At 36.9% G+C, this 16,578-nt stretch overlaps 1 protein-coding gene across 4 annotated transcripts in view; it reads left to right on the top strand.

The window, feature by feature from the left end:
• Asb5 (ankyrin repeat and SOCS box containing 5) overlaps positions 1-16,578 on the top strand; it is a 41,514-nt gene that overhangs the window by 24,205 nt on the left and 731 nt on the right. For 3 of the 4 annotated variants that reach the window (XM_006970910.4, XM_042262474.2, XM_006970911.4), the window contains exons 2-6: positions 8,464-8,543; positions 11,175-11,282; positions 12,131-12,281; positions 12,445-12,579; positions 14,753-14,944. In XM_006970910.4, coding sequence (XP_006970972.1) covers positions 8,464-8,543; positions 11,175-11,282; positions 12,131-12,281; positions 12,445-12,579; positions 14,753-14,944 — 666 coding nt within the window. Of the gene's footprint in view, positions 1-1,336; positions 5,178-8,463; positions 8,544-11,174; positions 11,283-12,130; positions 12,282-12,444; positions 12,580-14,752; positions 14,945-16,578 lie in introns of those variants that run through there. The other variant, XM_006970912.4, reaches the window with a different exon arrangement.

Below are 16,578 nucleotides of genomic sequence, written 5' to 3'. Positions count from 1 at the left end.
AATACAGTGCTTATGGTAGAAATGAAGGTCTTCCAGACTTCTGTTAAATGAAGAGAAAATTATCCCATTGGTAGACCTCAAGAAGTAGCAATGGTAGATGTGTGGGAGATGGCAAAAATACAGTGCCTGAATTCACCTCAATGAGCCTCTTGCATTTTAGTGCTGGTAGAGGCTCCATAGGAGGTTGATTGTAAGCTACAACATTACATCCTGAATCTAATTTTAATAAATGACCTTTGACCTACTTTGAATATATTGAAATTATGATAAATGAGGAATGCCCCATTTTTTTGAGGGGGGGAAGCAAGGCTTAGCAAGCTTCTATTTGATTGGGCTTCAGAATTTTCTAGCACTGTTAATATGAGTGTAAATAGGTTCAGTCATTTGATGGTAAGGTTCAAAAATTTAGGTATTCATCCTAAGTATATATGTAGGAATATTCACAAAGGTAAGTGAATCTGCTGATTTCCTAAATCTAGAAGCCATGCAAGGGCCAGCAAAATTATAGATAGGTAGAATTGTAATTTAACAATAGGGAGATTTTGAGGGCTTCAAATTAAGAGTTCAATTACGTTGGAATGTCTATTTAGGTATCTAAGTGGAGAAGTTGAATAATCAGCTGGAAATGAATTCTCAAATCGAGAGGAAAGGACTGGTCTAGAGATAAACAGCTGCAGTAATCAACATGGGTAATGTTTATACCCAGAAAAATGGTCCAGAGGGTAGAAAGTGCATGCCCCCTAGCCAGGCTTGCCAACTTGAGTTTGATTTTTAGAAACCCATATAGCAGAAAAAGAGAAATGCCTTCCACAAGTTTTCTGACATCCACCCTCATGTGGTGGCCTGCATCTTCTCGTGACACATATACAGACATACATTAAATAATTAAATGCAATAAAAAGTGTATTGATCATTAGTTGATACATGGTAAGGTAAATAGTAATATATGTGACTCTCATAAATGATGACACCAAATAGTAGTTATGTAAAATGTTACAGAATTTTATTGTGACATGAAACAATGACAGTATCACTAAATGAAACAAGTGAAGTACTGACCTGGTAAATTAGTTCTGTAATCTCAGCCTACTGGAGGCTGAAGCAGGAGGATTGCCATGAGTCTGAGGCCAGCCTGTGCTACCTAATGAATTCGAGTATGGCCTGGACTACAGAGCGATACACTACCTAAAAACCTTGAAAATGAAACCTCAAATAGATTCAAAGCAGTGTGAATAGTATGGTTGCATCTCAATTTTAAATGCTTGTTTATTTTTAAAATGTTATGAACAGGCCAGGTGGTGTGGCACATGCCTTTAATTCTAGCACTCGGGAGGGAGAGGCAGGTCGATCTCCATGAGTTTGAGGCCAGCTTGGTCTACTGTGCAAGTTCTAGGACAAGCCAGGGCTACAGAGAGAAAACCTGTCTCAAAAAACCAAAGAATAAAAAATGAAATCATAAAAAGTAACAGTAATAAACAATAATGAAAATAAATAAATAATAATGAAGATAAACAGTAATAACAAAAAGTTATGAGCAGTGGCTGGGTAGAATTGCCATTTACCAATAGGGGGTTCTAGAGTCTTTAAATCAAGAACTTAAGATGAGTTGCCTGTTTAGACATGTAAAGGAAGAAGTTGACTAGCCAGCTGGAAATGAAGTCTCAAATTTAGAGGGGAGGACTGGACTAGAAAGACACAACTGGGATACCCAGCCTGTAGGTGATATTTCTATACCTGGGTACTGGCAAAGATCTCAAGAGCTAGTGAAGAGAGACAGAGTCTTAGCTTGGAAAAATGAGGATCCAGCCTAGAGAGGATGCAAGGAAAAAAGCATATCTGAGCCAGTAAGAGCTGATTCCTATGAAGGAAACAGAAACAGTCAGTGCTTATTAGGTTCTTGGAAATCATAGGCTTAACTAAAGACTGCGTTACGATGGCCACTTGGTGGGATGGTGATTCTGTTTAAACCAGTGGAGAAGGAAAATAAAAAGTAGCTGCTTCTTAAGGAAATGATGAGTTTGCTTTTAGAAATGTTTTGAGAAATCTGGACATTATCGGGATGAATGCTCCACTCAATGAGAGGAATCAGGTCAACTTCTAGATGTGGAGTTACCCATATGCCTATCATGACTGGTCCAGTACTGTGACCATTCCTTATCTACTTGTCTCACTTATGATGATAGATGAAAAAGGTTAGATGATACAAAGCTCTCTAATTGTAAATAAGTTTATTCCTTCTTCTGTTCATTACATGTAGCTAATTTGTGTCTTGGAAGAGGCACTCACTAGGAGAACAACGATTAGGAGCCAGTAATCAAAACTGAAATACCATGCACAAACCATTTCTCTCTGTATTTCCTTAGACATTTCCTCATACAGAATGCAGAAAAGATAACCAAAATGATGCTAGGTAACCAATAAAAACCACAGGAAGCTTCACATTGATATCTTCTAGTTTACATGATGCTAAACTCTAATAATGTATTTATTTATGAGCTCATTAACACCAAAAGCCTATGTCAAAGTATAACATTAAACAATGTTTTAACATTTATTTTATGTCCATGTATGTAAGTGTACCATGTTCATGTCTGGTGTCAGTGACGATCAGAAGAAGGGGTTTTATATTCTAGAACTATAATTATGGAAGCCTGTGAACCACCATGTGGGTGTTGGGAACCAAACCAGGTCTTCTGCAAGAACCGGTGTTCTTAACCACTGAACTATCTCTCCAGTCCTCAAATAGATTCATGGTTTCTGTATTACTTTTGGTTTTGGTATTTTTTTTTTGTCATATTGGTATTTTCAGTTTGTTTATATTTTAACTTTTGCTTTTTTTTGGTCTTTTCCTCTGTTTTATCCTTTCTCTTTCTCTCTTTCTTTCTCTCTTTCTTTCTTTCTTTCTTTCTTTCTTTCTTTCTTTCTTTCTTTCTTTCTTTCTTTCTTTCTTCTTCTTCTTCCTTCCTTCCTTCCTTCCTTCCTTCCTTCCTTCCTTCCTTCCTTCCTTCCTTCCTTCCTTTCTTTCTTTCTTTCTTTCTTTCTTTCTTTCTTTCTTTCTTTCTTTCTTTCTTTCTTTCTTTTTTAGAGAGGGAGTGGAGAAAACATGAAATTGGGTGGATAGGTAGGTGGGAAGAATCTGGAAGGAGTTGGAAGAATGGGAAAGGGGAAAATACAATCAAAATATATGGAAAATTTTTAATAATTTTTTTAAGAAGAGAAAATCAAAGTATAGCATTGCTATTTGGCTTTCAAATGAAATTTACTATTTCATTTCATTGGTTGTGCACGATATTTTAATCAAGAATCATAAAAATGACCATTAATGTCTACCAATTCCAACTCTAATCAGACTGCTAAGAAAACAACAGTAGGATCTATGGTCGTTTGTAATTATGGTCTAAAGATAAACTGACCCGAAGTTGGTTGAGTATAATTATATAAATTTCTTTGATTCCAGTAAACTCAACAGCTGGATGTTAACTGTTTTCTGTGAAATTTTCCATTGTTTCTATGATCAAATATTTTCTTCTGTGTGAAGGATTTCAGAAACTGGGAAAACATTTTAACTTTCCTTTTAAAGAGTAATATGCACCTAAAAGTTCTTGGGAGAAAAACATGAAAATATGAATTTTATGGAAGTTTTATTCAAACATGTATAGCACTGGGCTAAGTGCTTTATTAACACTGACTTCAGTCTCATGAAGGAGGTAGAATTATCTTCACATTTGCAGTTATTAAATCCCTAGTTTCAGATGTGGACTTCCAAAGGTCCCATAGGTTGTTATGTATGTATGCTTGATTTTGAAAGCAAGAATATCTGATAGCCAAGTTCAACATGCTCTCTTGGGAGCACCATTGATCAATAGTGGTTAATTGGTATGATTAGATTATATGCCTCAAATTAAAACTTTTTTTTCCTGAAAAAAAAAAAAACATTCAAACTCATTTCTCTTGACTTAGGCTCTATGTAGAAAAAACTGATTAGTGAATTCGCTGAAAACTTAATTCAATTCCATAAGATAAACTGTAGCAGGGTTTTTGTTTGTTTTAGATACTTAGCTTTTCTGTTTCTGTCCAACTCCGTAACCATAGGCTGTCTTATGAGATAATGAGTGACTCATAGTGAACAATAAAAAAAACTAGTTAGAGGAAGTTGCATGTCCATGTAATTGAGTATATTCTTCTATGGCAATGGAGAGTCTGGTTGCGTCTGGGCTAACATTATTATAAGAAAATTTTCAGAGTGGTGATGAGAATAGAAAGTCGAGGTCAGTCTCTGATCTCGAAGACACTGGCTTTGAGAGCACATGACTTCTGCTTCCCTAAGCATGTCCTGGAGAATCTCTGTTAACCTGGTGGTTTGAGTACACAACATACCTCATTACATGCCCGGTGACTTACCTGTAAACTTGTGAGAGAAGACAGACCAAAATGCTCTTGGGCCTGGAGCTAACATACCTTTGGGGACTTCTTTAAGTTCTCAAGTTACAGACTTTTACAGAGGATTCTTGTCAGTTACGACCCTAAATTTAAGTTGCCTTGGATTCGTAGTGAATCTGCAAAGGAGACGGTTGATTGAATATTTTATAAATGAGGGAGCTATAAAATGCCTCAACGTTTCCCATCAAAATGAAAAGGCTACGTGAAAATGTCACTCTTTCCTCACCTGATTATAAGTTCCTCTTTGAGATAAGTCTGGTGCAATTGCAATTTGGGAAAACATTACGAAAACAAAACAAAACAAAAAGCTGGTGTGCCCAAACGCCCATGTCTTCCACAGCATTCCTAGGTCATCTCTTCAGTGAATCTAGCTGTCACTATTATTGATGGGGCTAAGATTTGGAGCAGGCAAAGACTATCTAAATAACAATATGATGTCACTGTAGCCAGGGACAGAAGTAAAAGTAAAATGCTTTTGTTCCATGACAGGCTCCATGGTCTTAAGGCTAAAAATAATTTGGGGTTACTATTTCTCAAAGAGGGCAATCAGTGAGAAAAATAAATCAGGTTTTCTAAACAAGTCATCATATTACAAGGAGCTTTGAGCTCTCTAAAATGGCCGAACACGGCTGGTAAATGACAAGTGATTTTTTCTTTCTCATGCTGCTAAAAAAAGATGAGTCGGATTTACCTCAGCAGTGGCTGGCTTGAAGTGCCATGGGGAGATGGTGACTTAGGTATGGTATAGATCTTTATGAAACTGCGTATATATATATAGAAATATTAAACCATGAATGTTTTTGGTCTTGCAAGGTGATATTTCCAAAGCAGAGCAGGCTCTTACCCTGTAATAATAAACTAGATGTCTGGGAACTAGTGCTGTTTCTAAATATAGTCACCCCTGCACAGCTCCACAGACCGGAGCAGTATGAATCTGATTAGCATGATGAAATTTATATTTTGTAAAAAAAAAAAAAATTCATACTGATAATTTATCTGGATGAGTAAGCTGAACATTTTTCAAGTAAGGATTTTTTCCCCTTTATCCTAGATACTCAAAGTGTAAAAATTGAAAGATTACAAAATAACTATATATTAAGATGTTTATATATTGTTTGATTTTGGGAACAATATATAAAAATAATAGAAAGTATGTTCATATGGTGAAGTATGATATTTAATGTCGAATATATTTGAATATATACTTGGTAGTTGCTAAATTTCTGATATTGACAGGGAAAAGCAGCGATGGGTGAAAACATTTTGAAATAGAAATTAGAACATGATCTAGTATCCTTTGGTTTTCATGTTACCAAAATTAATTACAGAAATCCTCCTAAGAAATTAGAGGATGCAAATAAAGTGAGGTTGATTGGGAGTTAGTCAAGTGGAATTTAAGACAAATGATTTTTGTAAATTGTGTATATTTATAAATAATTTCTTTAATAGATTGATTCATTTGTTGATTGAGTAATTCATAAAGAGAAAGTGTAATGCAGTTACTTATTTTGGCCAAGATGGGAGCAGTTGTTCTGAACATCAATACAGTCATTAAGATGAATACATCATTAGACTGCAGAAGAAAGCCGGCTGGAAGGGGTGTGGAGGAGCCCTCTACTTCAAACCTTGTTCACTTTGATGATTATTAAAGGCTTTCACAATTCTGGAAAGGACTGGGTCTAAAATAAATGTCAAAGGTCATTTTTCTAGGCCTCTGTCAATCTTAATATCTAGTTGTCTTAGCTAGTGACCATGGGAAAGTGAGTAGTCATAATGAAGTAGAATCATATTATTTGGTGTCTGTCTTTAGGATAAATAAAAAATATTGAACTTTATTACATCATTAAATAGGAACTAGAACTCTGACATTGTAAATATTATAAATGATTGAATTCAATCATATATCTAAGCATTGATTATTTGAATCTCAGTGATTTCCTACCTCTCTCTCAATGAAACTGAGTGCTGTGGTTCCCAGTATGCAATCTATTTTGGAGGTAACATAATTTTCATATTTTCTTGCTTGAATATTCACAGCAAGAATTGATCTACATTTCGAAGTCCTCAAGCATTTTATTTTGCATTAAAATTTTTAGTGACAAAGTAAACAAATGTGAATGATTTAGGAGCCATCGCATTTCATATTGGGATCTCGGTCACAGCACACATTCGGAGATCAAAAGACAGTCAGTGGGAGTTGGTTCTCTCCTTCAATCATGGGTTCCAGGGATCCAACTCCAGCTGACAAGCACCCTTGCCCACTGGGCCACCTCACCAGCCATGAAATGATTTTCCTTTCTTTCTTTTTGAGAACGGTGGATGTGCTTGGGTGTATGACAGTTTGCATGTGTGTGGGTATGCATACAAGTAAAGTGTTTAGACTACGTGGAAAGTGTTTACCCTAGCATCATACATATAGTGCATCTCTTTAACTATTGCCACCATGATTTATAAGTGAACAGTAAAGAGAAAATGTGCTATTTGCCCCCTCTACCTTAGTATTTCTATTTTCAATAAAATACTATTATGTCATTAGGTATAAAGATACTGATGAGTGGCAAGTGACCTTGACCCTGTGTCAGGCTCATGTGCTTACTTATTTTTCCTTGTCACATGTATCTAGATTTTATTCAGTGGAATTATTTCAGTGTCATTTACAGGGGTCTGGTTAAGCTTCTGGAAAGAGTATAATACTGATTAATAGGTAGAATCTATTTTGAATTCTCTAGAAGGTGGAAATAATGAAATCACTTCTAAAGTACAGCATTCTTCTGTACTTATGTCACCAATAATTCCATAATATAAACAAATTGTAGATAGGAATTTCATAAAACTTGCATTGTTGACTAATATCCAAGTGACTTTATATCAGTTTATGTAGTAAAATTAAAATTAGCTTTAAAATATGTATTTATCTTATCTTATGGATTTAACAAGGGAAGAGTAAGTAGTAGACAGGATGATAGATATTAGTATCCATAATTATACTATTTTATGAATATTTTTTAGTCAGTGTTGCTTTTATTTCTTAAATTTTCTCTAGATAAATGTTTTCTGGCATGCCTAGTCTGGTTATTTAATCACTTTAAAGCCTATATTATTATCTTTATTATCCATTCAATTAAATCAATAGAGACAGGACTGGGGCTCTTTTAATTGCAGGAAAATCAGAATGAACCAGCCCAGCATCCCTTTTAACTGCTTGAGTGACCACAGGGGGAGAGAGAGAGAGAGAGAGAGAGAGAGAGAGAGAGAGAGAGAGAGAGAGAGAGGAGAGAGAGAGAAGCAGTTGATGAGTCTTTTGGAGGTGGAAGAGAGGAGAGTTCATGCAAGAAGACTACTTTTCCTCATGGGTGGGATATAAAAGACACCCGAGAAGAGGAAATTGAGGGGCATGACATCTAGGTCGGGAACTAAGTGCCCTGGCCTATCCACACCTAATACACAGAGAATGTGTGACCTACCAGTGAGCCTTTGACAATATTAGCACCATTTCCCAAACAGTTCACCCCATGTCCCCTTTGGTAAGCCCTTTCTAGGACCTACCTAGGTGATGCCATAATTCAGACTTGGGGCTCAGCTACTTGACCTTCTTAGCAACATGTTGCAGCCTGTACACATCAGGACCAGCACAATCGGAAGCCTGGGGTTAGGATAGGTAATAGGGCAGGCTCAGAGTGTGAAGACATGAGTTTGGCTGCTAGCTCTACTAAAAATGCAGTAAAAACATGCATTTCTGCTTATATGTGGGAAAGTGTGTAGTCCAAACTTTGGGCCTTTTGTGTGACCCATCCTCTTTGATTGATAATTCAATAGATACTATAAGTCTGATGTAAGTCAATTTTAGAGCAAATACAGCACTCTGGATTCACAAACTCATTAGTTTCCTGAAGGATCAAGTTTCCTAAAATATGGGATTAGTCACTGGGTCACTTTGTGGAATGCTGGATGTGAAAAACTTACATCGAACCTAATAGAGTTTATGTTGAGCCACACAATCATGTTGTCATTCTTTTTCGACAGGCTCATGGGCAGATCGATCACCACTGCATGAAGCTGCAAGCCAAGGTCGCCTTCTTGCTCTGAGGACATTGTTATCACAAGTAAACTATTATATTATACTTCAAAATAAGCTCCCTTCCGATAGAATACTGTCAAAGCAAATCCATTTGAAAGTCATAAACTTTCTTAAGTGTTACTACTGCTCCTTCTTTATAACTTGTATCAGACAAGACAATAGTTTTCTGTTTTACATTTGGAATTCTTTCCTGAGTGTTTTGTTATAATGCGATGCCTCATTATTTCAAGTTTCTCTTATAGTATATTTGGTCATTAATATGGACATATTTTGAAATAAGTTATTGTATTTATGTGTTATTTATTAAACATTCTAGATATGCTTTTTTATGTAGTATATACAGCTAATTATAGACTTAGTTCAGTCATATGTTCCCAGAGTGGTAATCAGACCAGATGTGAAAACAACATATTTTACATTGTGGTAATTTATGAAATGTTATGGTGAACTGCCTGCGAAGTCAATAGAATGTCCAAGTCCTGCCTACTTCACCTGAGTGAGCAGAGTGAGAAAGAAAAGCATAGATCCCTCCTGCAAACAGAAAGTGGCCGAGCTTGAATTAGTGCATTACATACTGTCAGCTTCCAGGCGGACTGGAATATATACTCAGTGTGAGGCATGAGTGGTGCGCAGTACCACAGAGAAATCACTTTCTTAGATGGTTCTGAGAAAGGAAGGTTCCTAACAACATCATTCGAACAACACCCGACACTTGAGGCCACCACAGTCTCCCCGAGTTTCATTTTCTCACCTGTAACATGAAGATGTGTCCAAGGTGTTCCCTTGGAGTGTCCAGTCCTGTGACAGCCATGTGACTGTTCTGCTCATCACTTCACGGTGGGGGGAGGACCTGTGTAAAAAGGTCAGTGGTTTCAAAGGATAATCCCTTGGAGAGGGTCACATAGTGTTTTCAGAGGAAGGCAGTCCCGGTGTTTCTCAATGTGTCTCCTCCCCAGGGCTAATGCCAGCCACAAAGAGAGAGAAGCTCCTGCAGAGCCTTCTCACATACTTCCATCATCTGCACACTAGGATGTAGCAGCATCTCCTCAAACCAGAGTGCTTATGAGGAACTTGGAAAGGATGAAGACAGGGTTGATAAAAATTCCACTTGCTAGCAACAAAGATACAGTGTGATTGTCTCTGCCTGTGCCTTCATGTGTTCCTGTGTGACAGCTTATGACATGCTGTACTATGCTGGGAAGAGCTTGCCTTGAAACATCATATATAGTTCTTAATGAACTAATCAATAATAGGCAATGAATTACTAAGGATCCCCAGAAGGCAAAGACTTTTACATCCTAATAATTTTATATGATTCAGCCTGATATTGTAAGCTTAATCAGAGCACAATGCTTATTAAGCTAGAGAATGAAATGAAATATCTTATTTTCTACCCACTGGGAACTGTAATAGTTGCTGTAAAAGTACTACCCCATTTAATTCTCATGAACTCAAAATATTTGTTCAAATTACCATGATTATTGTGAGTCATGCTTTAAACACAAGTCTAATTTTGAGGGCATAGTTCTCAACCTTACTGTATAACTTAATCCTATCTATTAAGTGAATAACCACTTAGTGACACATTCATAAATCAATTTACTAAAATTTATTTTTCCAGTCTGGATTGACCACTAATTTTATGATCACAGTCAAAACAAGTTATCCGGCTTATAAAAAGTTTTTAACTCTATAAAATAAAAAAAATAGAGAACCAGCATCCCACCACAGATCTTAAGAAAACAAACTGTAAAGAAAATGTGCCAGAATCTATTAGCAAAATACTTAACATTATTATGTTGATGGCACCACAATAATGGCAGGCTTCTTAAGCCTCAATCATGTTTGTGAACGGGACACATTCCAATGATTACATGTTTATAGGCACAGTGTAGTAAACTGTGTTTATAATGTATAATGACCAAATCAAGGTAGCTAACGGTTCCATCTGACACATTCTAAATTTTATTAACTCTTAAAATTGTACATATTTGTTGAGTACAGTATGTTTCAACACATGTATTCACTGTGATTGGGCAAACTGGAATAAGTGATTTATATTAGTTACTTTTCTCATTACTGAGGCCAATTATCCTACAAGAAACCACTGGGAGGAATGGTTTGTTCTGGCTCACGCTGTCATGTGGGGGAGGCTGGGTGGCTAGGGCTCTGGCTGGGATTGAGGAGCCAGATGGCCACACAGCTTATTATATTTCCACAAGAGAGAAGCAGAGTAGACTGATGAGAAGCAGCATGAATATAACCATAAACTCATCCTGAATGAAAGCGGTCTACTTCGGTCAGTTAGGACTTTCCTCTTAAAAGCTCCAGGACATAACTACAAGTAAAAATGAGATACAGAGTATTCAGTAAGCAATCGACACAGAAAGACAAAGACCACATGTAGAAAAGCTTTAAAATGTTGACTTGAAGACAGAAAAGTGACTAGCTGAAATTAAAGAGCTCTGGAACACAGTCAGGTGACGTCACATAACCTAACATGTCTACTGTGCGTAGCTAGTGAGAGGGATAGGCGTTCAACAACTGACGGGCTCAACTGCTACACTGGAAGCCGACTGGCTAGATTCTCTTTCCTCCAAACAATCTCCACGACATTTACACGGATGACACTGTATACCTTCTTGTCTCACTGTAGGGTTATAATGTAAATGCGGTAACCATAGACCATGTCACCCCACTCCATGAGGCCTGCCTGGGTGATCACGTGGCATGTGCAAGGACTCTTCTGGAAGCTGGAGCTAATGTAAGTTATGAAAAGATATTAAGAATTTAATATCTACTGACCGAGAGAACCAAAGTTCTTACTTTATATTTTTTCCCCCTCCTTTCTTAGTAATATTAAAAACATAGCAATACAAACAATGCCTCAGCCCTCTCAGGACACCTGCAGAGGAATCCCAGTCATTGTGTAGAGTAGTGCACCAATATCTTTAGTTTTTTTTTTTTTTTTTTTTTTTTGGTTTGGGAAATCAAAATAACAGCAGATGAGCATCTGTACCTTGTATCTTTGCTTATTTGCTGAACAAGTTTCCAAAAAGAAATTCTCAGAAATCATAGCTGTGGTGCATGCCTGTATTCCTGGATCTTTGGAGGCAGGGTAATGAGGAGTTATATAGTAAGTTGGAGGCTAGCTCAGGCAACATGAGATACACACACACACACACACACACACACACACACACACACACACACACACTCACACACTCACACTCACACACTCAGAATAGAACTAATATCTCACATTAAATATCCACACGTAAAGTAGCCTCATTATTTCCTTCATCTTTACTTGTTTCTTCCCTTTTTGACTTATTATGGAATGTGTGTGAATTCCATACTTGGATACTGCTTTTTTCCACAAAAAATAGTAGGCTGTCCGTTCCTGTGACTTTTCTCCCACGTCATGTTTCTACTTATCTCTTGAAGTATGAAAGCTCCTCTCATTGATGTGTATGAGGTAAATACACATTGTCATATGTACGGGCGTACATTTCCCAATTAGCAGATCATGTAATTTTAGCAACACATAAACAAATTCATTAGTCCTGCCTGATTTATGAATCTCATTCTCAGATTTCGGGTTTCCTTTAGGCAAACGCGATCACGATAGACGGTGTGACTCCCTTATTCAACGCATGCTCACAAGGCAGTGCCAGCTGCGCGGAACTTCTTTTGGAATATGGCGCCAAAGCACAGCTGGAGTCCTGTTTCCCATCTCCAACACACGAGGCTGCGAGTAAAGGTTAGCTGCGGGCTTACGTTAAGAAGGGAAAATATTCCCGGATGTGCATACCCCTATTTGTCTTTCAGCGAATGCTACTTCTGTGGGAAATAGGAGTGGAGGTACATGTTCAAAGGGAAGAGCATCAACAGAAAATAAAGCTGTCTTTTCTTTGTGTTGGCAGGTCACCATGAATGTCTGGACATTTTGATATCTTGGGGCATAGATGTTGACCAAGACATTCCTCACCTGGGAACTCCCCTTTATGTAGCTTGTATGTCCCAGCAGTTCCATTGCATCTGGAAGCTTCTTTATGCTGGTACGTTTTCCATTCTGTCCATACTTGGATAATTATTTGTTCATCTAACTAACCTTCTTTTAAAAGTCATATCTCATTGTGAAAATATTCTTATTGTAAACATAATCACTGATGCATATATAATCTATTAAAGAAACTTGTCTTTGATGAGACTACTTCAAAGTTCATAGATGAGTACACACTCTCTACAGGCTGCATCTGAGTCATCAATACACCGTTGGTTACATAATTGAGCCACTCCTTGTAATCAGTCATAAAATTAAGATTCTCCAGACTGAATATAATATTGCTAAGTATGTAAACAAATCCCCTAAAGACTTAGTACTTGAATAACCTTATTGCCTACCAACCATAAAAACCCAGGGACTGTCCCAGATTTTGTACTTTCTGTCCTACTGCTTTAAAAGGCTCACTGCTTTCTCCACTAAGTTCCTCAAAGCTCACCTTTTGCTCCATGAGAAACAATCCTAACCTGATGAGAATTTGGTGGTCTCTCCCCTATTAGAGCTGGAACTCCTTGGAGATGGTTTGTGCCTCCCCTTATCATCTGTTTTCTCTAGAATAGTGCTTCTCTGTTGTGTGGTAGGTAGGTACTCAGGATATTCATCAATGAGACACTAGGTTTTTGTTTGTTTGTGACTAAAATATACTATTTACTTTGAGTATATTCACACATATAATTTTAGCAACCCCTTAACATATTACTCACACTATCTTACCTGGCCTATAAATGTCTTATAAGCAGGACTTAACATTCACTATTTTATTCACATTGCACATAGAATTTTAAACATGAATTCTGTTACTATTGCTAAATTGTTATTTCCTAGACAAATTGACCATACATTTAGTATAACAATACCATATATACTTTATCATCCATTTTCATTTATAAAAAAATATTTTTTCAGTAAATACTTTAACTTATGTTAAAGAACATTTAAAATAGTTAGCAATGGTTGATTGGTTGCTATTTCAGGCCTCCTTTGCTCTTATAAAGTTGATAAGCCCAATGAAGTTTATGATTTCTTTAGAGAAACTTGGCCAAGAGACATTTCTCCACTAGATATTTTATATTTGTTTGAAAATATTGAAAGTGATTCTTTCTAGTGAAAGTTGAAAGTACAAGAGAGCTATGAAGGAACTTAAGGTGAACAGATTCTTGTGGGTCTGTATAATTTTACGAATTATCAGAAAGCCTGTACAACCTTTAGTAGTAGATATGTCTTGGTTTCTGACCATTTATATACTAGACAATGGTATTACTATACTTTTATAGTGTTAAATATCATCTCTCGTTACAGTCATTGAGTGATTCTTGTGTGCCAGACTTGCGCTAAAACGAATAACTAAGCAATAGAGACTTTCATATTTGGCTTAGGTTTTTCAATGAGAACATTTTCAAAAGTTTGAGTTTTTATGCAGATCATGTTGAAGTATTTTTCCAATACCGAGGCCTTATGTCTTTATGCGTTTTTGACTGAAATTACACAAGTGAACACTGGCAGGCAAATCTATACACGTTTTACCTAAATGATTCACATATTTATATTCATGTTTTCAAAGAAACCAACAAGCTTTCTTGCCTTCAATGAAAAGAATGAAAGCAGTATTATTCCAAGTAACTTTATGATAAAGATAGGTATGTGTGAACTTAGTCATGCTTTTAGGCTGGTGAGACAGCTCAGTGCATAAGGACACTTGTTGGAAGCCTGGTGATATGAATTTGATCCCTGGAGACCATAAGATGGAAGGAGAGAACTGACCCCTTGAAGGTGTCCTGTGACCCAAACATGCACGCTATGGCATACACACTTGCACACACATCTCTAGTGCGCACACACACATAGACACACAAACAATAATAATAAATAAATAAGGTCCTTTTCAAAATTATAAGTTTTTCTTCTGACATCTTCCTAGATGTCAGAAAAAATATCCCAAAAAGTATTTGAAAAAAAATATACTAATGTGTATACCTCCACATCCAGAGGTAGCAAATTTAAGCTTTTATGTATGATATATATCATAATATATATATATTATATATAACTTGTTACCAAGGTCCTTTATGTACCCTTCCCCAAGATGTCTTCCTCTCTTTTATGTACAAAGGTCACTAACTACTCATGTGATAGTTGCTTTTTTATCATTCCTGTCTGTTTACATACAGGTGCTGATGTACACAAAGGCAAGTATTGGGACACTCCACTCCATGCTGCTGCCCAGCAACCCAGTACTGAAATTGTGAACTTATTGCTAGAATTTGGAGCAGACATCAATGCCAAGAACACAGAACTTTTGCGACCTATTGATGTGGCTACATCCAACAGTGCTGTAGAAAGAGTACTTCTTCAACATGAAGGTAGGAAGAATATATGGGAATGTTTATAAATGCAAAAATATACTCTCCCAAAATAGATGGAAGGGAAAAGTGCTTTATTACTATATGAAGTAGCAATGACATAAAATTTCAAGTATTTATTGTAAGAACCAAAAAATTCAACTTGGGTTCTATGCAAGGAAAATATGACCATTTTAAGATTTTTATTGTATCTAAAACTTTTATGTTCCTTTAGTAAAATATGTTGAATTTGTTTAAACAATGCATAATATGCATTTTTCCGATGCACTATCTACTTACATGAACTATTTTTAAAAATATTTGAGTGCCCAGCATGGTGGCACACACATTTAATTCAAGCATTCGAGGGGCACGGACAGACAGATCTGTGTGAGTTCGAGGCCAGCCTGGTTTATAAAGAGAGATCCAGGACAGCTAGGGCTGTTACACAGAGAAAGCCTGTCTTGAAAAACAAAAGAACAACAACAATAAAGTTGAGAACTGGGTAACTGAGCTGTAGGTCTAGCACGTACCACACTAGGACATGCTAGGCCAGTTCTCTACCAATGAGCCAATGAGTCATATTTCCAAGCAGTTGAATTCCCCTCCCCACCCACCCTCAATGCCATCCCTTTTTTGATGTTGTTGTTGTTAGGGTTTCTTATATCTTGAGCTGGCCTTGGACTCACTAGATAGCCAAGGATAACCTTGAAATTCTAATCCTCAGCTGGGTGGTAGTGGTGCATGCCTTTAATCCCAGCACTTGGGAGGCAGAGGCAGGCAGATCTCTGTGAGTTTGAGGCCAGCCTGGTCTACAGAGCAAGATCTAGGACAGGCACCAAAACTATACTGAGAAATCCTGTCTCAAAAACCACTGCCCTGCTCTGCCCCCAAAAGAAATTCTAATCCTCTGAATGTGCCTCTCAAGTGCTGGGATTACAGACATGTACCAGCAAGCCTAGTGCGTGCAGTGCTGTGGTTCAAACTAGAACTCCATGTATTCTAGGTAAATAGTCTACAAACTGAACTCCATCCCCAACCCATTCATCCCCCATTTATAAGTCATGGTGCATGTTCTGTAGTGTGTTGTAGATGCATAATAAGGAAAGATTTCATTTTCTTACCTTTAAGACTTTTTTCTTAAGCAAAGTTTCTAGAGGTTAGTTCAGAATATTATTTTAATTTAAAAATGTGCCTTTGTGATATATATCTTGTTTTTTTTTAGAGCTCCTTTAAAGATCAGAATTTTTTCTGAAAATTTCAGTAAAAAATAATTTTATAATCTTGAGGATAATTATGTCTTTTATTATTTATTTGTATTTTTATTATTTTTACTTTTTTTAAACTTTTAGTATTTATTTGTATGTGTGAGTGTTTTGCCTGCATGCATGTAAGTGCATTGCATGCTTGGTGCCTGCAGAAGCCAGAAGAGGGCACCAGATCCCCTGGAGTTAGAGTTAAGGATGGGTGCAGGCCATTGCATCCTGTGGGTTCTGGGAACTGAACCCAAGTCCTTGTAGGAGCAGCAGGTGCTCTTAACTGCTGAGCCACCTCTCCAGCACTACAAAGATTATAATGCTTTAAAGAACATGCATGGGACATTTATCAATCATGAGACAAATCTCACGATCTCACAAGTAAAGGCACTATAAATA

This window comes from Peromyscus maniculatus, chromosome 17 (genome assembly GCF_049852395.1).
Source record: "Peromyscus maniculatus bairdii isolate BWxNUB_F1_BW_parent chromosome 17, HU_Pman_BW_mat_3.1, whole genome shotgun sequence".
NCBI classification, from domain to species: Eukaryota; Metazoa; Chordata; class Mammalia; order Rodentia; family Cricetidae; genus Peromyscus; species Peromyscus maniculatus.
The sequence above is the reverse complement of the archived record's forward strand: the minus strand, read 5'-3'. Positions and strand labels throughout refer to the sequence as shown.